Source organism: Typopeltis vanoorti, chromosome 24 (assembly GCF_054136105.1).
Source record: "Typopeltis vanoorti isolate ZY-2024b chromosome 24, IOZ_Tvanoo_1.0, whole genome shotgun sequence".
Taxonomy (NCBI): Eukaryota; Metazoa; Arthropoda; class Arachnida; order Uropygi; family Thelyphonidae; genus Typopeltis; species Typopeltis vanoorti.
The window spans coordinates 54,373,913-54,397,925 of record NC_143572.1 but is presented as its reverse complement, the minus strand read 5'-3'; the positions used below and the strand labels follow the sequence as shown (position 1 = coordinate 54,397,925).

Genomic DNA, 24,013 nt, shown 5'->3' with positions numbered 1-24,013 from the left:
TGCCATTAAATCTGCAGAAGGACATTTTCAGTGATTACAGAGGGTGCAGTTATTTGCTAGAGTGTTCAGCTGCCAGTATTATAATTACTAGTACTTGAGCAGAAAAAATTGTGAAGCACTGAATGCAGAAAACTGTAAAAACTGTCATCCCTTTCTGAGAAATTGATTGTGTAAGTTTATTTATGACTAATATGTGTGTATTGAATTTTTACTAGTGACTATCCTCCACCCCACACTACCATCTTCATTTTGTTTCCTTAACCTAAACTGTTTCAAGCCAGAACTCTTTCACATTATTTGTGTGCAAGATTAATACCACATAAGTAAAATGTATAGAATTTAATGCATTTGTTATTGAAAATATGATGATTTCTATATTATGTGGATAGATTGGCTCTTAATCTAAAGCTATGCTAATAGTTGTGAAGTTTGCTGGATTTGCTGTTTGGTTTGCTGCCAGTATTATAACACTCAGCGAAAATAATAAGCCGAGTAGTTAGATTAAAAACCTATGAACTAAGCTGAACTGAGTGACGAATCTAATAGGCATCCAAAAAAGTAATTAAGAGGTGTTCATTTAAAGCAAGTCATGAGCTCATTATATATTACTTTAGTTTTACTTTTAAGAATAAATCTATTTATCATCATCAAATTCCTGACATGTACCCTCAAGGGGTGTACAGGATATGATAGTACTTCATGAAAAATTTACCTCATTACTAACTTCCTATCTACAATTTTCCTCCAAATCAGTCTGTTACTTGTCAAGACTCCAACATCATTATCAGATCTTATATTTCTATCGTCTAAGGCACTTTGTACCGTATCAATCTACCTATATCTTGGTCTTCCTCTGGGTCGTTTTCCTGCCAACCTAGCAGAGAACACTTGTTTTGCTAATCTTTCCTCGCCCATTCTGTTCAAGTGACCATACCACCTGAGATTAGCTCTGCTAATGCATTCCTGGATGTTGTCAATGTCAAGTTCTTTCCTAATATCCTCATTTTTAATATGATATTGCCATTGATGCCATCTGTTCACGCCTCTAATCTTTCTCAGGACTCTCATATCTGCGGTCTCTAGTCTTTGGTCAAGTGTTTTACTTCTGACCTAGCTCTCAGATTCATAAGTTAAAACTGGTTTGAACACTGTCTTGTATACAGCTAATTTAGTGTTCCAACTAATTTCTCTCTTATTCCATATGAATTTATTCAATTACTTCCTACAATACTAGCTTTATTGATTCTGTTGTCTATTTCCATATTTAATTTACCATCTTCACTAAAAAGCATGCCTAAGTAGCTGAAATGTTTTACTTGTTCCACAGGTACCCTGTTCACAACACAGTTGACATTTTCAATGATTCTACCTATTTTCATTGTCTTTGTCTTTTTATTGCTGACCTTCATACCATATCTATTACAACAGTTATTCAATTTAGTCAGGGAATCTTGCAGACTCGTAGCAGATTTATTTAGAAGTATAACATTGTCTGCATAAAGCAAAGAGCTGACATTAACATCTAACTACTGATTTGCACTCAAATAGAGGCGAAGTATTGCTTGATATAATGCCCCATTGATACCATATAACTATAGTGTATTGAATAGCTTCTCTCTTGGCACCTTGTCGTATGCCTTTTCCAGATCGACAAAACTTAAATACAGATCTTTGTTATATTCCCATGCTTTCTCAACTATTTGTCATAAAGTGAAGATCTGATCATGATAGCCTCTATTTGGCCTGAATCCAACTTGTTCTTCACCAAGCATTTCAATGTTCCACAATTCTTCTCAACCGTTTGTGAAGTATACTGGCATAAATCTTGTCTGGAACGCTCAGTAATGAAATACCTCTGTAATTCTCACATTCAGTTTTATTTCCCTTTTTGGTATTAGAGCTCTACTCCAATCATCAGGAATTCGTCCCTTTGTCCAGGCCTTATGAACTATGCAGTGCAGCCACTGTAAGACTTTTATACCACCATACTTCAGCATTTCTGGTCAAATATCATCTACTCCTGTTGCCTTTCCACATTTCAAGCCTTTGATGGCTTTTTCTACTTCAAGTATGGATATATATTCCTGCCTGTATGCCTGTTGAATGTTTTTCATCACAGTACTATCACTGCTTGTTTCATTTAGCAATTTTTCGAAGTACTTACTCCATACTTCAAGGATATCTTTTTCTCCTGTTTTTATGTAACCTTTATCATCTCTAACTTCTTTTACAGCACTCTTTCCTCCATTTCTAAGCTTCTTCAACAATCTCCAGATTATCTTACCACCTTCTTGATATTTATTTCCTATGTTCTTACTAAAGTCCTCCAATGACTTTTGTTTAGCTAGTTTTACAGAGTGTTTAGCTTTCTTACATTTGTCTCTGTATTCTCTAAGAGCCCAAGCTGACTTATTTGCCAGGAACTTTCGATATGCCTTCTTCTTTTCCTTCACTGCCTCTTTAACTTCCTGTGTCCACCATGGAGTTCTGATTTTTCTATCCTTGCAGACAACCTCTCCACATGCCTCTCTTGCTGAATCAATCAAGGTTTTCTTCAAGGTTTGGTTCTTGTTCTCAAACTCTTTCATTTTTTTTTCAATAATCTTTGTGTATTTTAGTCTGCAATTCACATCTGAAGCTGCTCAACTTTTTTTCACTTTAAAACTTTCTTACAAGTCATTCTTTTCAATATGAAATTCAATTTTATCCTGCTCAAGACTAAATGGTAATCGCTTCCAATTTCAAATCCTCTGTACACTCTGTTGTCCTGCACTAGGGAGAAAACATCACTATCAACAATAACATAGTCAGTGAGACTTTTCTTATTCCTTGCCTCTTCTCTCCATGTGAATTTGTGCACATTTTTTATGTTGGAACATGGTGTTAGTAATAACCAGTCTATATCCTGAGCAAAAATCCAACAGGTATTTGCCATTATTATTAGCTTTGCTCTTTTCTCCAAATTTTCCCAAAACATTTTTGTATGTCTGACAATCACTTCCTACTCTGCTATTTAGATCTCCAACAAGGACCAACTTTTCCTTTTTCATTGTGTCAGTAGCTTTCTCTAGCCTCAAAAAATTCCTCCACTTATACCTTAGTAGAGCCTTCTGTTGGACCATAGGCACAAACAAGTCTCATTGTCCAGTTCCCCATTCTGATATTTGCCCACATCACTCTACTTGACACTGTTTGCCATTCAAGAAGATAAGCCTTGTATTTTGTGTTGAATACTATGGCTACTCCTTCTTTTCCTTGATTGTCATTGCCTGAATATAACATTTTATATTTATTGTTCAGAAAGATATCTCACCAGTTTTTGTCTTTTTTGTTTCAGTCACCCCTATTATGTCGATCTGGTACTTATCTAATTCCTCAGCTAGCTCCATTTCTTTGCCATTCAGGCTTCTTATGTTGATAGTACCAATCTTTAACTCTGGTGATGTTGAGTTGGGGTGTGCTTTCAGATTTGTTCCAGTAGCTGACTTTTCGCTGTTTGCCCTGGTTCCCTGGCAAAAACAATGGGGGACCTTGTTTAACCGGGGCGATGCCCCAGCCAGCCAGCATGAAATTTTGTCATGTTGTACCATCATTTTGTATATTGGTTTAAGCCAATAAGAATACAATTTGGTTGGCTAAATCCAAAATTGCCAGCCCATCCTCGTTCGTTCAGTATCCAGGTAGATACCCAACAGAGTGCACCACGAGAAGGTGAGGATTGTATATTAGGTCAGAAGCCCTGGTAGGTTCTCTGCATTCCTTTAAAGGCTATATGGAGGTCTCCTCTAAGTTATACAGCTTTGATCCTTATTTATTTCATTTTTAAATGTTTTCATTTTCAGTTATCCATTTTCCATTCTGGGTATTAAGATTTTTAGGTTTTTGTCACTAATGGAACACTCCACTCCCTACATTATTTGACAGAACATGCTCTCATTAGCATTAACTTCTACCATACTACCACATATTGAAATGTATCCATTTTGAGCTCTCTACCTTAGTTTCCTTAATAGATGCAGTTTGTTACTTTGTTGTACATAACTTACAGAAACTTTTTTTAACTTAATAAATGAATTCTCAATACTGCGAAGATGTATTTACATTGTTAAAGTATGTAGGGATCAACAGGAAAAAAGAAGATACAGTACTGCCCTAGATTTAGCTAGTAGTTATTGTGGCTGAACATACATAGATCTTTTTGAAACAGTTGGTAGTTAAGATTGTAATTTCTATAGGCAACACAAGAAAGCTTGGTTTGTGGAGAAACTGATTATGAAATTTGCAGGTCATGTTTGTAGGTTCTTCTGACTTCCATTTGTTAATCAGCAAGCTAGCCTACATTTATGCTGGTGCATCTATATACAGAGTGTTTCAAAATAAAGTACTCCTATTCAGAGCAATCTGTAGGGAAAACCAGTATTTGGTGGGTACCCTAACCAGATAATGGGGAAGAGATTTTGTCGGTAAAAAGAATTAGTTCAAAAATGACCCAATAAGGAAAATATGGTGCTGTGAATGGGAGAAAATTATATTAATGTGAACCAGATGGTATGTGATAATTAAATGATTCAGAGTTAATGACAAATGAAGTTATCCAATGAACTTATTTTGCTCATTTCATAAAATAATGGGATACAAAAAAACACATCCACATAGGGCTAACTTGCCACAAAGAGTTGTCAAGGAGATCCAGGTGATCAATGGAGGTGACTTTCAGCATGTGTTGGTCTTTGTGCAGGACCAATAGCTGATACAACCATACAATGATCTGTTGAAAGATTTTGGACATTTTGCGATTTTGTCTTTCAAATCTGCCAGATGAAAAACTTTGCCTCAATACACCATGTTTTTGAGGTGACCCCAAAGTCAAAAGTCACTGGGGTTAAGATCTGGGGAACACTGACCATTTCATAGAAAATGAGTGAATGATTACTCTATCATCTGTGAAATGTTGATGCGATAATTGTTCAGTGTCATATCCTGTGGGAAGATAATACTCTATCTTGCATCAACACCGATGTGTTCGGGAACTCTCTTTATTGCAGTTGCAGGATGACGAAACTACGCAACATGTTTTGGTCCAGTTCATTAGATTTCTTTGATGAAAAATGGCATGATAACGAACTCGGCTATAATTCCTATCCATATGGTGACTTTTAGCAAATATAAGGGAAGAACTTGTTGAAATGTATGGGGATTTTCTGTAGCGCAGATGCAGCAGATTTGAGTGTTTACTATTCCAAAAACATTTTCATGTTTGTGGACTAGTAAACATCATCTGTAGGAGGTTCCATCCTATGGGCTAATCCTCATCCACTTCCATGCATAGCAGAAATGTCAACACAAACATTTCTCAGATACTGACATCTCCTGTTTGCAACTCTTGACTGTGGCTGAGTTTATACGGGTAGCATTACAATGCTTTGCACACACACAAAGTTCTCCATATCATTGTGTATGGTAAATCTAATTGTCTTGCTATGGCACGTGCATGAACCTACAACATTCTCATTTGACTGCTCAGCAACTGTAATTGCAACATCTTCAGTCTTTTGCTGAATTTCAGATTTATGGCCTCTTCCTGGTTAGACTGTCAAACTGCCTGTCCTCCAAATCAATAAACCTTAATCAACAAATCTTTAGCATCTGTTCAACCCTAAATCAGGAGATTCTACCTGTCTTAGGGAAGTTTATAACACTTCACAAACAAGGAATGTTCAGGCAAAGTGAGATGACTAGAGTCAGTCTCACTCCTTCATTTATATCATCTTACAGCTCGCATGGTAAGCAGAATTCACTATCTTTTCTTGCCTACAGTACCATATCTCCATTGGTTGTTTTTATGAGCTATTTTTTGTTTTATTGTCAAAATCTCTTTTCCCATCTACTGGTTCTCTCTACAGATTGCTCTGAATAGAGGTATTTTAATTTGAAAAATCCTGTATCCATACACTGATTGACCTATATATATATATATATATATAGGTCATATACATATATATTAGTATAACACTATATGATTACAAAACACTAAACATATAATGGAGTAGGTCTTCTGTCTGCTAATGTGTTCTAGAATTTTGCTCAGAGTGCACCATCTTGAACATTCCTATTTTGATAGTCTTGGTTTTGACTGGTCAGATTTGTTTGGGTGTAGCTGAGCATTTTTCATATTTTTAGCCAGTTTCTGAACTTTGGCATACGCTATTAATAGACATTGGTTCTTAAATTTTTAATTTAAATTAATTTTAATTTTATTTTTTACATTTAATTTATTTTTAATTTAAATTTTTGTGATTTTCTTCCATTTCACATAAATTATACTTAACAAGAAATTATGCTTTTGTTTTTATCCTTTACCCAAGCATGAGCAAGCAGAAGTTTGCAATATGATGCAACATCACAACTAAGCTATTTACATATATGTGCAGATGACTTATACATCAAATTGCCTTTGTATCTCATAATGCATAGCACACTCCCTTTCAGAACTATTATGCCATGCATTATGAGAAAAGTGACTACCTAGACCAGCTGAAGTTATATTGGTTGGAAGCTGAACCCTTAGAGATAATGAGAGCAAAGTTAATTCATAAGTCATATTTTTCATATATAACTAACCAAATGGTGTATCACTGTTATTAAAATACTTTGGATAAGAGATACTTGTAATAACAAGTTCTTTTGCTTCATTAGAAAGTAGATTATACTCAATGATTATGTATGATTAACACCATACTCAAGCATGAAAAAACAAAGTTTGCATGTGATGTAACGTCACAACAAGACTAGGTTGCTGATTTGAACTCAATAAAAATCTGGGTAGCGACTCTTCCCATAATGTATTGCAACATATTTATCTGAAAGGAGGTGTGCTGTGCGTTGAGATACTAAGATAATTTGATGCAAAGTCATAAGGCTCATGGAGTGTTATGACTTCAGAAGCTTATATAAGTAGTCTTATAATGATGTTATACCACATACAATTTTTTGTTATCATACACTTGAATAAAGGATAAAAAGAATATAATTTATTGTGAAGTATAACTGATGTTCTGACCAAGTTAAAGAACTTACTATTTTCATTTTATCTGGTTAATGACCACCATGTTGTGGTCCTAAACAAGATTTTCCACATCGCTGAAATCTTTTGGCATTTTTATCTCTCTCACCTCTAATTGGCTGTAGTAAGTTTGTTTACAACTGTATAGGATCTTACTTGCATTAAAGATATTTGAATACTTGTTTGACATTTTGCTTTCTTATCATTATCCTTGGAAATGCCTAAGTTACTGCAGGTGAAATATTGATATAAAAATGTTTATTTTTTTATCTGTTGGTAAAAGTGGTATTAAGCATGTGTCTTGCAGCCAAAATGAATTGTTCAAATGTTTCCTGTAATACATCAATTGCATGATGTACTAACCTGAGTTGCTCACAGCCAATTGAAAACAATATCATTCTCAAACACTATTAATATTGATTAATTTTAAAAATTATTTATTTTAATTTTAATAAATAATAAATTATAATCATGTGCATTGTATGTGTGATGCAATAATACAGATTCTTACTCATGTATATCTTAGACTAGCAGTGAAATGTTTGTTAATCTCATACTTAATTAACATAAACAGTACTCAATAAGAAATTACTAACTTCAAAACAACTATCATACTAATATTTAATACCCTCTTCTTCCATATAAAAATGCATTATGAGCATAAATTAATTTTTGCTTATTTTGATAAAAAATAAAGAACTTTTTTGCTTTGATCCCACTGCCAGTTTACAAATACCTGATGCAGATGCCTATCAGCTTAAAAAAAATGGAGATATCCTCTGCTATGATATATAATTCCCATAAGTGAGCTTTTTTGTGGCATAACTAAATAAAATAAAAAAATAAAATTATTTTAATTATTGCTTCATTTCACCAAAATTAAATTGGCATCTTCAGGGATTAATACACTGGTATCAAACACATGCATGCAAGCACACTTCAGTAACAAAAATGGAACAGGAGAGATATGGAGAAATCAGCCTGTATCGTTTGTTTAAAGAAGGGTGCAACAATGTTCCAATGAAGAGTGCAGTGGCCAGCCAAGTGTGGTGACAAACAATTTGGTGGAAACGACACCATTGCCTAATCTTACATCATTCGTTACGTTAGGCCCGTAAACCTTACACGGTCATTGATGAATTTCTGCAGCACTGTTGTTTACCACAACGAAAACTGTATCACACCAGGAACCTCAACTGGTGGGATTTTTTATCACAGCACTCATTATAAATTATTTGTAGAAGACAACAAATGATATGATAACGGAACCAAAGTAAAATGGTCAACAACTAGTTAATGAGTCACTATGCTCCCATGCATGTGCAACTCCAACCTCCTCTCCCTTGTCATATTTGGCAGTAAATTCTGAATAATGGACCTTACTTTCTGGATGTGCCTTGTATAATTATTTTCTAGTTCCTCTCTGAAAACTTCTTGAATTTGATTCTTTTTAATGCTTTCTTCCATTTTTTTTTTTTTTTTTTCAATATGATAATGAAAAGAAACAATTTTTGCTTTCATTTTTATCCTGCTCAAAACTAAATGGTGTTCACTCCCTCCCTATTTTCCTATATGCTCTTTTATCCTTAGCTAGCATGAAAATATCACATCTATAAAAATACAGTTAGTAAGACTTTTCTTATTTCTTGTAACTTCTGTTGTGAATTAGTGCACATATTTATGTTGGAACATGATGTTAGTGATGACTGGTCTGTGTTCCGAACAGTTATTATTACATTATTATTATTTGTTTTATCCTCTTCTCCAAATTTTTATCTACACTGGGATTCATTTTCTATGTTGCTGTTTAAATCCTTGAAAGACTAGCATTTATGTCATGTGCCCTCTCTAATGACTCAAAAAAAAAAAAAAAAATTCATCTGCTTCCTTCTAATGGAACCTTCTGTGGGATGGTAGGCAAAAATAGACAGTCATTATTCCATTCCTCATTTTGAAATGTTGACTATATGAAAGGACCTATTGCAAATCAAGGTTTGTCTTCATGTTTAGTGTTGAATACTATAACTACTCATTCCTTTAAACATGTGGATAGGCTTATGTGTTCGTCACACATGTTGAATTGAATTTAAACGGTATTGAATTGAACACAGATTGATAAGAAAATAACTATTTATTAACTTAAAAGTTAATATTTCGCTGGTATTATATCCAGCATCTTCAGAGCACACAAACAGAGTTTGTTACAAATGCGAGACAACCACAATTCGGTGTAACAGTGGGGCTAGTATAAGTAATTGCAGCATGCAACACGAGACTAAAGTCCTAATATGGCGCCATCTAAGTTTAAAAAAAAAAAAAATTGTCTGAAGTTTTGAAAAAAATAAAATTAAATTAAAATAAATATTAATTTGGTCTTAGGATGACAGTCTCCTGTGTGCCGGGGTATCCAAAGCATGATCTGTCATGCTTTGGATACCTGACTTTTCAAAACTTTGTACTTTTTTTTTTTTTTTTTTAACTTAGATGGTGCCATATTAGGACTTTAGTCTTGTGTTGCACACTGCAATTACTTATACTAGCCCCACTGTTACACCGAATTGTGGTTGTCTCGCATTTGTACCGAACTTTGTTTTGTGTGCTCTGAAGATGCTGGATATAATACCAGCAAAATATTAGCTTTAAGTTAATAAATCAATCTGTGTTCGATTCAATACTGTTTAAATTCAATTCGACATACTCATTCCTTTCCCTGATCATTGTTGCTCGAATATAACATAGCTGACTTTTTCAGTTTGTTCTGGTTCCCTGTCAAAATAGTGGGAGTTTGTTTAACCAGACACCATCATGACGTGTTTTTTTTATGTTGAGCTGATATGCAAGAAGTTGGTTGATTAACCTATAGTACATTAGTACCATATATGGGTAGTGGGTTGGGAAAGGCGAAACTTATTTACATTTGATTTAAAAGATTGTATATTGTATCCCTTAGGAAACACAACAGGGGGAAGACTGTTCCACAATACAGCAGCTACAGGGATGAAGGAAGAGTAAAAGAAATTTGTTCTGTTTGTTTCAAGGTGCACTGTGAAGGGATGTTGAGCAGCAGCAGCTGCACGTGTTCTAACGAGCTTAATACTAAGTGGGAGAATTATTGATGATATTTCAGATGAACATTTTCCATGGAAATATTTGTAAAATATACCATTATTGTCTTTGCTTTTAATTTTTCAGGAAATGACAACATATTCTAGAATATTAATTATAAAAAAACTTTAATTAATACTTTCCTATATTTCGGCAATGTCACATTGCCATCTTCAGAGATCATAAAAAATAACGATATGTTCACGCAGGCACTACTAACACTGAGCAAATGAAGCTGAATAAAGGCAACAGAAATCGGACCAACAGTCTTCCCCCCCCCCCCCCCCCGGCTAACTTCTTTATGGAGGCCTTTGAAAGAGGATACACATCATACACCTAGAGTAGCTGTCTGGCTACTCTAGGTGTATGATGTATATCCATTTGGCTGCATGGCCTGGATACATTCCACAATTTCTTAACACACCTGAACAATCAAAATCCTGGGATCCAGTTTACCTTGGAAAAAGAATACAACAACAGTGTTCCATTCCTAGATACTCTAATTATACACCAGCCTGAAGGATCCCGGGCATTTTCCATTTACAGAAAACCTACACTTACAGGTAGATGCATTCACCAACAGTCACACTATCCCCCTCCCAACAATATAGAATTATAAAAACCCTATACAACAGGGCAAAATTAATCTGTTCAGCCCCTAACCACTGAAGTTGACCATATCCTTAACACTTTCTTAGCAAATGGCTACATCCCCAAAAAATCCGGAAAATAATAAAACCAAGTAACAGCAATCCTCTTCCCCTCCCCTTCAAAGTAAAGATTACTCAAAATCTATCACCATTCCATATATCTGAGGCACATCTGAAAAACTAACAAAAATCCTATAACCAGTTACAGACCACATTGGCATCTCTTATCTGCTCTACCAAAGACCAGCCACATCCGCTAGACCTACCAGGTCCCTTGCAGTTGTAAACTGTCCAACTACTGCCAAACAAGCAGGACAGCCAGTACTGATATCTGAACACAAGGACTACATCCGGTTCCACCAATATAGCCACTCAGGACTCACTGACCATGCTTTGGATACACTGGAAGACGGCCACTCTATTACACCACAGCAAATATAAGTATGAAAGACTATTCATCAAATCTGCCTCAGCCTTAAAAAAAAACTTTCCAAACCTCAACAAATTTGGGTGACAACAAAAATGAGACTGACCAAAATTTGGGAAGCATACATTTTAAGAACTCTAGGCTCGATTTCTGCCTTTATTCAGCCTCATTTGCTCTGTGTTAGTGCCTGCGTGCACATATCATTTTTTTTTGTGATCCCTGAAGATGGCAGTGTAACATTGCCAAAATATAGAAAAGTATTAATTAAAGTTTTTTATAATTAATATTCTAGTACACATTGTCATTTCCTTTATTTAGTTATGCTTATGGCTACATGAAACTGGCAAGTGAAAAGTACAATCAAAACTACAGCTTATGATACTGTCTGGATTTAGGGGCCTCCTCCAAAAACTAGGGAATATTGTAAAGTGCAAAAAACCTTTACAACTTTTTGAATCTATTCTCTCCAACAGAAAAATCTGGGTCCATATTGGTGGAAAAAAGAGCAGGCCCAGATTCCTTCACAATGGTCTTCCTCAGGGCTCTGTGTTATCCCCTTTACTTTTTAACATCTACGTGTATGATCTACCTCATACCAAATCAAGCAAGTATACGTACACCGATGACCTAGCGATTTTACATCAATCCACCTCCTTTGCCAACCTAGAATCAACCTTGAATACAGACCTGAACATCCTGGAAGAGTACTTCAAGCAGTGGTACTTGAAGCCAAATCCAACAAAAACAGTGTCCTCAGTATTTCACCTATACAATGCAGAGGCGAATCGACAACTCAGCCGTTCTTTCTGTGGAAAAATGGTGGAACACGAGCCTCACCCAAAATATCTTGAAGTGAGTCTGGACAGAAGCCTAACCTATGAAAGGCACATCATCAACCTCTCCAATAAAATTAAAACCAGAAACAATATCATTTCAAGGCTTGCTGGAACAACCTGGGGTTGTGGTGCAGAAGTCCTGAGGTCGTGTGCACTAGCCCTTGCATTCTCTGCAGCAGAATATTATGCCCCTGTCTGGAAAAGAAGTGCACACACTAACATTATAGACATCTAGCTAAACTCTACCATGTGCACAATTAGTGGGACAGTAAGAAGCACCCCTCTCTCCTGGCTGCCTGTAGTATCGAACATTGCTCCACCAAACATACGGAGAAGACAAGCTTCGATTAAGGAATTTAATAAAGCAATGAGCAATCCACTCCTGCCCTTGCACCAGACTCTCATAAATCCACCTAGTCTTCACCTCAAATCTAGAAAGCCTCTCTGGTCCATGGACGAACTCTCTTCAGCTGCGCTACCATCAGTATCTGACATATTGAGAGAACACTAGTCTAACAGTCTCCCAACAAATTGCTTCCTGGTAAAAGATCCCTGTGCTCTGCAGCCAGTTTTGCTCTTCCTAGGAAGATTTGGTCATCAATAAATAGGATCAGAACTAATCAGAGCAGATGTGGCTACCTTCTACATTAATGGGGGCTGTTAGATCACCCTTGTTGTGATTGTTCGCCCGTGGCTCAGACGATTACTTATATTGTGTATGACTGCCCAAGATGCCAATTTCAGGGTGGTGGCCTACAGGATATCCACAAGGTGACAGATGAGGCCTTGGATTGGCTTTCCAGACTGGACCTTGACCTGTAGTTGGTATGGTCGTGGCAGTGGTTATGGAGGAAACAGAAGATCACGGTCCCATCTCGCCACGAACACGTTATTCTCGTAGTCACTCTCATAGCCCTCGTCATAGTATCAGCAGAACTCCTCCTCGTGTTAGAAGATGATAATGCAATGTGAAATGGGCTTCCTCTAATGGATAAAGTTTCTCGCACAAGACACAATTGCTCTCTAATTAAACCTTGGATACAGCTACATTTATTTTGTGAAGTGTTGTGAGAACATGCAGCCTTGTCATACTTGGTGCAGCAGGACGATAATTGCCCCTGGCTTGATTCTGACAAGTTACTTTTGCTTTATTCTAATCAAAAAAGAAAGACTTAAAAAACAGGTTGTGCTTTTTATGTAATGAACTTTTATATGTTAAGATTTTCATCATTTGTTTCTGGAAATTGTCATTTCCTGAAAAATTAAAAGCTATGTATAACTAACTTATAAGCTTATCTACAAGAATAATTGTCTTTTGTTTTGAGCCAAGAGAGAATACAGTTTAGTCTGCTAAATCCCAAAATGCAAGTTCATTCTTATTTATTCACTATTCAGGGGATGCCTAATAATGGAGTGCACCACTTGAATGTGAGAATAGGACATTAGGTTGGAAGCTGTTTCCCTACATAAGAATGAGGAGAAAAATAACTGGGCTTCCCCCTCCAAAAAAAAAAAAAAAAAATACACACACACACACACAGTAAAACCCCATTTTTACGTTCCCGCAATTTACATTTTCCTGCCATTTATATCATTTTCCGTTGGTCCCGTCTTAAGGCCTATTCTTATGATATATTGTTTTCCCATCATTAACAACTCAATGTGGACGTTATTTACTGTGATTTGTGGTGTTTTCTCGGGTGGCAACACTGATTTTCGAATCGATTTCTGGAGAAATTTGCGCATTTCTGTTCCCAGATGGTGTTGCTTTCGGCTGTAGTTTTTCTGCCATCACTGTGACTTGCACGCTCACAGCAGTGAAGTTTTCATATCAGTAATTTTAAACTGTCAGTAGCTCGTGGCACATGTAATGTGTTTTTGATATGATTTCACATTCACAGTGCTGTATTGAAATTGTGAACAAGGATCATACACAAATTGTGAAATCACATTCACACTTCTACCGAGTAACAGTTGTTACTCATGAACATTAGATATCAGTGAATAAACCACAGTTCGTGAAATATCGCTTCACGAACACCAACATCAACAGTGTTGGTGTTCGTAGTTGCAATTCAGAAGCATGTGGTCTATTGCAGAATTTCTGCTATATAATTTAGCGTGTGATAGTTGCTTTCAAGTTGCGGTGGTGGATCCATGTTACTAACATGGATCATCCACTTTTAGCCTTTTTTTAATGTTTTTTACATTTCCTGCTATTTACACTTTTTTCCATCAGTCCTCTGGACAGTGTAAAAAAGGGTTTTACTATATATATAATATATTGGATGAGTGTTCATGAAGTTTTTTACTCAGAAAAGCTTTTGTGTACATAACCTTCTGAGGTTATATGCATTCATCCTGACTCAGTTACAGTAAAGCGCTGATTATTCGGGGCTCAATTATCCATGGGATCAGATTAATCGTGATCCTCTGTAGTACATACAAATTTCGTTTTTTTAAAAATTCTCTATGCAAGCAGATTTGTAAAATAACACGGCCATTACTCATCATCATCATCAAATTCCTGCCATGTACCCTCAAGGGGTGTACAGGATATGATAGTACTACATGAAAAAAATTACATCATTATTAATTTCCTATCTACAATTTTCTTCCAAATCAGTCTGTTACTTGTCAAGACTCCAACATTATCAGATCTTATATTTCTATCATCTAAAGCATTTTGTACCGTATCAATCCACCTATATCTTGGTCTTCCTCTGGGTCGTTTTGCTGCCAGCCTGGCAGAGAACACTTGTTTTGCTAATCTTTCCTCGCCCATTCTGTTTAAGTGACCATACCACCTAAGATTAGCTCTGCTAACGCATTCCTGGATGCTGACAATGTCAAGTTCTTTCCTAATATCCTCGTTTTTAATATGATATTGCCACTGATGCCATCTGTTCATGCCTATAATCTTTCTCAGGACTCTCATATCTGTGGTCTTTGGTCAAGTGTTTTACTTCTGACCCAGCTCTCAGATCCATAAGTTAAAACTGGTTTGAACACTGTCTTGTATACAGCTAATTTAGTGTTCCGACTAATTTCTCTCTTATTCCATATGAATTTATTCAATTGACTTCCCACCATACCACCTTTGCTGATTCTGTTGTCTATTTCTATATTTAATTTACCATCTTCAGTAAAAATCGTGCCTAAATAGCTGAAATGTTTTACTTGTTCCACAGGTTCTCCATTCACAACACAGTTGACATTTTCAATGATTCTGCCTATTTTAATTGTCTTTGTCTTTTTATTGCTGACCTTCATACCATATCTATTACAAGAGCTATTCAATTTAGTCAGAGAATCTTGCAGACTTGTAGCAGATTTATTTAGAAGTATAACATCATCTACATAAAGCAAAGAGCTGACATTAACATCTCCAATTTTGATATCATGTTTAATACCACTTTCCTTCATAATGTGATCCATATAGATAATGAATAACAGAGGGGATAATGTCTCACACCCTGTCTCACACCAGATTTAACATTAAACCATCTTCCTGTACTTCCTTCAATTCTAACTGCTGACTTACAACTCAAATAAAGACTAAGTATTGCTTGATATAATGCCCCATTGACACCATATAACTGAAGCGTATTGAATAGCTTTTCTCTTGGCACCTTGTCATATGCCTTTTCCAGATCGACAAAACTTAAATACAGATCTTTGTTATATTCCCATGCTTTCTCGACTATTTGTCGTAAAGTGAAGATCTGATCCTGACAGCCTCTATTTGGCCTGAATCCAGCTTGTTCTTCACCAAGCTTTTCTTCCACAATTCTTCTCAACCGTTTCTCAAGTATACTTGCATAGATCTTGCCAGGAACACTCAGTAGGGAAATACCTCTGTAATTCTCACATTCAGTTTTATTTCCCTTTTTATATATGGGTACTATGAGAGCTCTACTCCAATCGTCGGGAATTCGTCCCTCTGTCCAGGCTTTTTGAACTATGCAGTGCAGCCACTGTAAGACTTATACCACCATACTTCAGCATTTCTGGTCGAATATCATCTACTCCTGCTGCCTTTCCACATTTCAAGCCTTTGATGGCTTTTTCTACTTCTAGTATGGATATGTATTCCTGACTGCATGCCTGGTCAGTGTTTTTTACCACTGTGCTGTCATCACTGCTTGTTTCATTTAACAGTTTTTCAAAGTAATTACTCCATACTTCAAGGATATCTTTTTCTCCCATTTTCATGTCACCTTTATCATCTCTAATTCCTTTTACAGCACTCTTTCCTCCATTCTTAAGCTTCTTCAACAACCTCCAGAATATTTTGCCACCTTCTTGATATTTATTTTCTATATTCTTGCCAAAGTCCTCCCACGACTTTTGTTTAGCTTGTTTTACACAGTGTTTAGCATTCTTGCATTTGTCTCTATATTCTCTAAGAGCACAAGCTGACTTATTTGACAGGAACTTTTGGTATGCTTTCTTCTTTTCCTTCACTGCCTCTTTAACTTCCTGTGTCCACCAGGGAGTTCTGATTTTTTTTATCCTTACAGATAACCTCACCACATGCCTCTCTGGCAGAATCAATCAGTGTTTTCTTCAGAGTTTGCCACTGAATCTCCAAGGTTTGATTCCTGTTCTCAAACTCTTTCATTTTTTCTTCAATAATCTTTGTGTATTTTAGCCTACAGTTCACATCTGAGAGTTGCTCAACTTTTATTCGCTTTAAAACTTTCTTACATGTTATTCTTTTCAATATGAAATTCAATTTTATCCTGCTCAAGACTAAATAGTGATCACTTCCAATTTCAAATCCTCTGTACACTCTGATGTCCTGCACCAGGGAGAAAACATCACTATCAACAATAACATAGTCAATGAGATTTTTCTTATTCCTAGCCTCTTCTCTCCATGTGAATTTGTGCACATTTTTATGTTGGAACATGGTGTTAGTAATAACCAGTCTATGTCCTGAGCAGAAATCCAACAGATATTTGCCATTATTATTAGCTTTGCTCTTTTCTCCAAATTTTCCCAAAATATTTTTGTATGTCTCACAATCATTTCCTACTCTGCTATTTAGATCCCCAACAAGGAGCAATTTTTCATTGTGTCAGTTGCTTTTTCTAAAGCCTCAAAAAATTCCTCCACTTCTACCTTAGTAGAACCTTCTGTGGGACCATAGGCACAAATAAGTCTCATTGTCCAGTTCCCCATTCTGATATTTGCCCACATTACTCTACTTGAGACTGACTGCCATTCAAGAAGATTAGCCTCATATTTTGTGTTGAATACTATGGCTACTCCTTCTTTTCCTTGATTGTCATTGCCTGAATATAACATTTTGTATTTATTGCTCAGAAAGATCTCACCAGTTTTGGTCTCTTCACCCCTATTATGTCGATCTGGTATTTATCTAATTCCTCAGCTAGCTCCATTTCTTTGCCATTCAGGCTTCTTACGTTGATAGTACCGATCTTTAACTCTGGTGATGTTGAGTTGGGGTTTATTTTCAGATTTGTTCCGGTAGCTGACTTTTTGCTGTTCGCCCTGGTTCCCTGGCGAAAACAACGGGGGCCTTGTTTAACTGGGCGACGCCCCAGCCGGCATGAAATTTTGTCATGTTGTACCATCATTCTATATTTTGGTTTAACCAATAAGAATACAATTTGGTCGGCTAAATCCCAAATTGCCAGCCCATCCTCGTCCGTTCAGTATCCAAGTAGATACCCAACAGGGTGCACCACGAGAAGGTGAGGATTGGACATTAGGTCAGAAGCCCTGGTCGGTTCTCTGCATTCCTTTAAAGGCTATGTGGAAGTCTCCTTTCAGTTATACAGCTTTGATCCTTAAGCACCCCATTACTGCATATTTTAAACGGCCATTACTGCATATTTTAAATAACATTGCATCATAATTAAACAATATTACATCATCCTTCTAGTAGAAATTATTTGTCACCACTGTTACAGTTTCCCATTCTGCCACAAGAGCACACAGTGAAGTGTATTACATATTTAATCTAGTCTCTTTACGAAAATTACGAAAGCCTGTTTCTGTGCTCCTCTTGTGCAACCAAATTTATCTAGCGTTGGGAAAAAGAAAATCAGTTGTTTTAACACTGGAAAATGAATTGGAGATTATTAAAAGATGTGAAAAAGGTTAGTGTTTCATCACTTGCAGCTGAATTTGGTATTGGCCAGCAAACTGTACAGAATATAATTAAAAAACAACTTAAGATAGACAAGTTTGTTTCTAAATGTGATATATTTGTTGCATTTCACAAAAGAAAATTGCTCCAAGTTGTTACAAATGAACAACTAGAAAGTGTGATGATAAAGGGGTTTTTACGACAGAGCCGAAGGAACTCCAATATCAGGACCACTGATTGTAGGTAAGGCGAAATATATTTTGAGAAATTAGACATGTCTGGGACATTTAACTTTTCTTCTGGCTGGTTAAAACAATTTAAAGAGAGACATGATATAGGAATTAGAAATACAAGGTGAAAAGCTCAGTGTGGATAACATAGGAGCAACATTATTCTGTGATAATTTAGCGACATTTATTAAAGAGAAGGCTCTTGTACAATCACAAATTTGCAATACTGATGAAACAGGACTTTATTGGTGAGCAATGCCCAGTCGCATATTAGCATCCATGCAAGAAAAAAATGCACCAGGATACAAGATAAGCAAAAACAGAAAAAACAATTCTGCACTGCTCAAATGCCTCAGGAGAAGAAAGTGGGAAAATCAAACTCTCCTAGAAGTTTGAAGAACGTAACAGATATTCCAGCAGATTATTATAATCATAGATCTGCATAGATGACTAGATGTATTTTCAAAACAAAGCAGTTCTGTTATTAAATAGCACTCCATCCCATCCTCCAGTAGAAAAGCTTTCTGCAGACAATGCTGATATTGTCACCATTTATCTTCTGCCAAACATAACATTACTAGAGTTCAACCTATGGAACCAAGGTGTGGTTTGAGACCATGAAATGATTGTATAGAAAAACTCTGATGTTGGACTTGATTATGGAAGAGAAAAATCCTCTTATTTTGAAAGTTCCTAACAATTAAAGATGCTATCTATAACATTTCTACAGATTTGGACAGAAGTTAAAGTGAAACACTGAAAAATCATTCAAAAAAATTGTCTGATAACTTTGTGATCATTGAAAATAATTTGCAAGTGGAAGACTCAAACAATAGTGTAGAAATTGACCCTAATATTTTAAAATCAATTCAAAATGTTGATGAATACAAAGACTTAGACAAGGAAAATATTAATGAGTGGTTAAATATATACAAAAAAAAACAATTGATGATGACTTAATCCAAAGTGTGCAAGAACCGAAGCCAATGGCAGGATCAAGTGTTTCTCTCGACGAAGAAGATGATGATGAGGAACTACAACCAGCTTACAAGTAAATTGTAATGAAACCCTGATAGCTGCAGAAACATTATGTAAATTCATGGAAAGTTAAGATGATGTTGATTAAAATGAAGTTTTAAAAATTTGTGGATGTATACTAAAAATAATGCTACAAAAAAAAAAAAAATTATGGACTTTCTTTCTCAAGAAGTTTAAAAATGTTCAGTTTGCATTTACATAATACAAGAATGTTTATCTTATGTTTTTATACAGTTTTTTTTATGTATTTAACCCAATAAAATGTAATTTCGATTAACTGTGTTTTTCAATTATCTGGGCTCTAGCATTCCCAAATAACCATGGATAATTGACATTTTACTTGTATTACTTTTTGAGCTCAAATTAACAATATTTAAGAGCAGCCATGTATGTTAGAGTGCTATCAGAAATATATATATTTTAAAAAATGCGTTTCCTAATGCTTACACACAAATGCTACCCTTCTTTCTTCAATGCTAAACTGGAGTTTTATGATTTAGTTTTGATTCCTGCTATGCCAGAAGTTACTAATATGTAACTATGCTTAGCTGATGGCTTATTATTGTTTCCTTCTTTTTAGAAGACCTATGCAAAACTTCAGAAAGTAAGGATCAATGTCAGATGATATCTTTAATTAACATCAATTCTTCCTTGGAGAATGATAAACTCCAGGCCGATGGAAATACTCTTACATCGAGATCTTTGGCATGGAAACCTTTGGTGCTCTTTATACCACTCAGATTAGGACTTAGCCATATTAATCCTATCTACTTTAAACCTCTCAAGGTATGCATACTCAAAACATTCTTACTGTTAACTAGAATGAACAGTAGATGCTAGTTTTGATATGTTAACTCTAATCATAAGTGTTTCTCTTAGAAATGGTAAAGAAATGCATTACAACAAAAAATCTTATGTTGGAATGTAACTATTATGAAAGAAATTAATAGGTCCAATCCTCTCATTCTGCTCCATTATCAGAAAATAACAGAGGAAAAAATAAGAAAATATTTATTCATAGAAAGAAATATTATGTGTGTACATACATATAATTTAAAATGGATAAAGAAATGTCTCCATTTCAAATCCAATCAACTAATCCTTTTTAGTAGAGAATATCTACTGAAATAGGTTATCATGTGAGGAAAGTTTAACATAACATATCCAGTATGGCTATGTATCAGCCTGCCTTCAATCTTTTGCAATTAGGTCACCAGCTTCCTTTCTGGTAGTTCACTACATGTTTCCTCTCCTTGGATTTTCCCACCAGTGTAGGAGTGCCCCAGGGCTATACTTTTATCCCCTCTCTTCTTACTGTATATAAATGACCTGTTCTAACTGATGTTAAATAGCTATGCTGATAACTGTACATACACTTTAGTCTTCCTCTCCTTGGATTTCTCTGTCAGAGAAATCCAAGGAGTTTCAGGGAAATGTCTCAGGGCTCTATACTTTTTCCCCTCTCTTCCTTCTGTATATAAATTTATGACCTATTCTCACTGATGTCAAATCCTATCCATAGCTATGCTGATGACCATACACTTCACTCTTCTTTCTCATTTGACAAACCTTTTAGTGCCCAATTGTTAGAAACCTTAAGATTCTCCATAACTGATACCTTAAATTCTGATCTCTTCGTTCTTCTTCAGTGGAGTGAGGATTTATCATGATCAGATTTATCTTCTGCAGCTGCCAAAAGAAAATGTACTTTTCCGTACAATACTTTTCAGATTTATAGCTGCTCAACCCCCTTCTCCCCCTCCCCCAAAAAATAATAAACATGGAATACTGCTTTGGAATATTTTGAAGTGATGCAACAAAAACCTCACTAGCATTACTTGATGCTATTCAGGAAAGGACAATCCTACAGAATCACTTCAGTCCCTCTCTCATGCAGATATTTAGTTTCTGCCTTATGCCTCTTTTAAAGATACTTTATGATTAATGCTCTGCTGAATTGACCACTATTGTTCACCAAAACTGCAAAAACAAGAGCAGATGCTGGTCAGCATCCATTCACCATCCACTTCCAAACTTATCAAACTTCTCCTACTCCTCTTTCATTCTGCTACCAAAAGAACAGAAAAACAACTGCCCTCACGCTGTCTTCCCCAAAAACCTTTTGGCTTTTCAAAAGTGCATAACAAATTTCTTCTTGCCCTTCTACCCACACATAGTACAGATGTGCTATAGGGATTGTGATGTTTCATTTGTCACTGATTATATATATATATATATATTTGTTATGTCATTTTTGAAAAGCCAAAGGTTGTAGTCTTTGGGGAAGACAGAGTGAGTGGTTGTTTTTCTGTTCTTTTGATAGCAGAATGAAAGAGGAATAGGAGAAGTATGTTTGATAACTTTGGAAGTGGATGGTAAATGAGTGTTGACCAGCATCTGCTCTTGTTTTTGCAGTTTTGGTGAATAATAGTGGTAATTCAGCAATGCATTGATAGCGTGAGCTGAATTGTTAATGATGGCTGAACGGTGGAGACCAGTTGTCCAGTGATAAAAAGTTAGGGCATAAAGGAGCTCTACCTTATTTATTTCCTTTGAAAATAAAAAGCATTAGAAAATTAATTTTTTTTTTAATTTTAATGTCTTGACTAAAAACAAAAAGGTTCTTTGAAGCATATTAACATTGTATAATATATGGGACCCAGAGATGTTTTTCCCTTTGAAGAAATATGTTACATTTTTAACCATAATCCTCCTATGCCAGAAATAAGACTATTCTCAGGGATGACACACCCCCTAAGCTAATAAAAGAACATTTTAAAATTGTTCATGCTCTTGTAAGTCCTCAATGCCATCATTGTGCCCTGAGGTACAAAAAAAAAAAAAGTATTTTGAAATCAATCCAAGAAAGAGTCCAAAGTTTGAGCAAGTCCATACACCTTTAAAGAATTATGAGAATGCACAAATTTTTTGTGAGATCATTTTCTCTTTATTTAGGGTTCAGTATCATCAACTTGTTATTAATTCTGCTGAAGAAATACATAATTAGCATGCCATTCATAAATTTTATGGGCCACTTTTAATTCATGAGTAACTCCATATTATTAGGTATGGATAGGATCTTATGTGATCCAGTACACCACATAAGATCAGTACAGGTTAAGAAGTGATCTTTTTTAACCTGTTAGCCTCAATGGTCTGTCATAGTCAGGTATCTTGGCTGTATAGAACCCTAATTAATGCTCTGGGGAAGGGGGGATAATTATGTGTATTCTTTAGCCAGTTTGTGTCCTGCATGATTAAAAAAAAAAAAAAATGGAGTTTCCATGATAAATTTTGTTACCCTCATTTGAGACCTCATTTTCAGTTGAAAAATCCGTAAAATTTCTTTGAATCCATTTCCAGAACTGAGCTACAGATGCTCTGTTTATCTAAAAGCTTACTAGACTTTTAGATACTTGATTTTAAATTTTGATGTACAATATTTGGGCATTGACCTTATCGTAGATAAGGAATTATACTTGCTCAGAATAAACAGCTACATCAAGCTTAGTATAATAGCTTATGTTACTCATCAGCTCTGTACACATTACAACTTTAAACTATTGAGTGTTGGACTGTTTTGTGTAATGCTGATTTTATAATTATGTGTTTTCCCAATTGTTTTATTTTTCTACATGTTTAGCTACTCATACTCCTGCAGAAGGTGGCTGGATCAGTCAGCTACTAAAACATACAGATACTGAAAGTTAAAAAATAATAAAAAAAACATGGAAGTCTCTCATTATTATTTTGGTTTATGTGAATCCCACCCACAAATGGTTATATTTTTATTTTTCTAACTTCACACTGAAAACAGTCTTTCATACTATGGTCCCACATGTAGAACCAGAAGAGGCCTAAGCTTCCAACAATATCCTGCTATCCAACTCCAGACCTGGGACTTGAGAAGTCATCTCTAGTAAGTCCTCAATGCCACTGGTGTGCCCTGAGGTAGAAAAAAAAAAAGAGTATCTTGAAATCAATCCAAGAGAGAGAGAGCGCAAAGTTTGAGTACGTCCATATAACTTTGTTGACACCATACACCTTAAGAATACAGTTGCAGGGGTAATTTTTGTATAATGTAGTGTTCTTCCTGAAGTAGCTGTACCATGTCTTGATTTTTAGTATAGTAGGCAGCTTCTCGTGATGGAGGGTAGCGAGTTGTCATCCAACTCATCTCTAATAATGACTAACTCCTCTCTTTACTACAAGGACAGGCATGTATGACTCAAGTCAGCAGCGCATTAATTCTTATCCTAATCAAATCTATATATTCAGAACCAGGCAGGAAGTGAGTCCCATCTTTGATCCATTGATTGAATGGTGCAATTTTAATGTCTGTCTCCTTTGTTTAACCGGGGCAGTCGCAGTTGGTGTCCTTTCATCAAGTACCCATCCAGAGATGTTGATAATCATCCTTAATACATGCCTAGAGGTAGCAAGACATTCCTCTGAAGTGAGAGAAAATTTCTGTAATCTGGAGAGATGTAAATCTACACATTAACCATTGTAACAAGAGAATCTCAAGTCCTCCATGATTTAT

The 24,013-nt window shown here is 35.7% G+C and overlaps 1 protein-coding gene across 1 annotated transcript in view; it reads left to right on the top strand.

The window, feature by feature from the left end:
- Nucleotides 1–24,013, top strand: part of LOC150093221 (cysteine protease ATG4B-like) — a 76,231-nt gene that overhangs the window by 37,715 nt on the left and 14,503 nt on the right. The window contains exon 8 of the mRNA XM_090413558.1: nt 20,051–20,256. Within this exon, the coding sequence (XP_090269684.1) occupies nt 20,051–20,256 (206 nt within the window). The remainder of the gene's footprint in view (nt 1–20,050; nt 20,257–24,013) is intronic.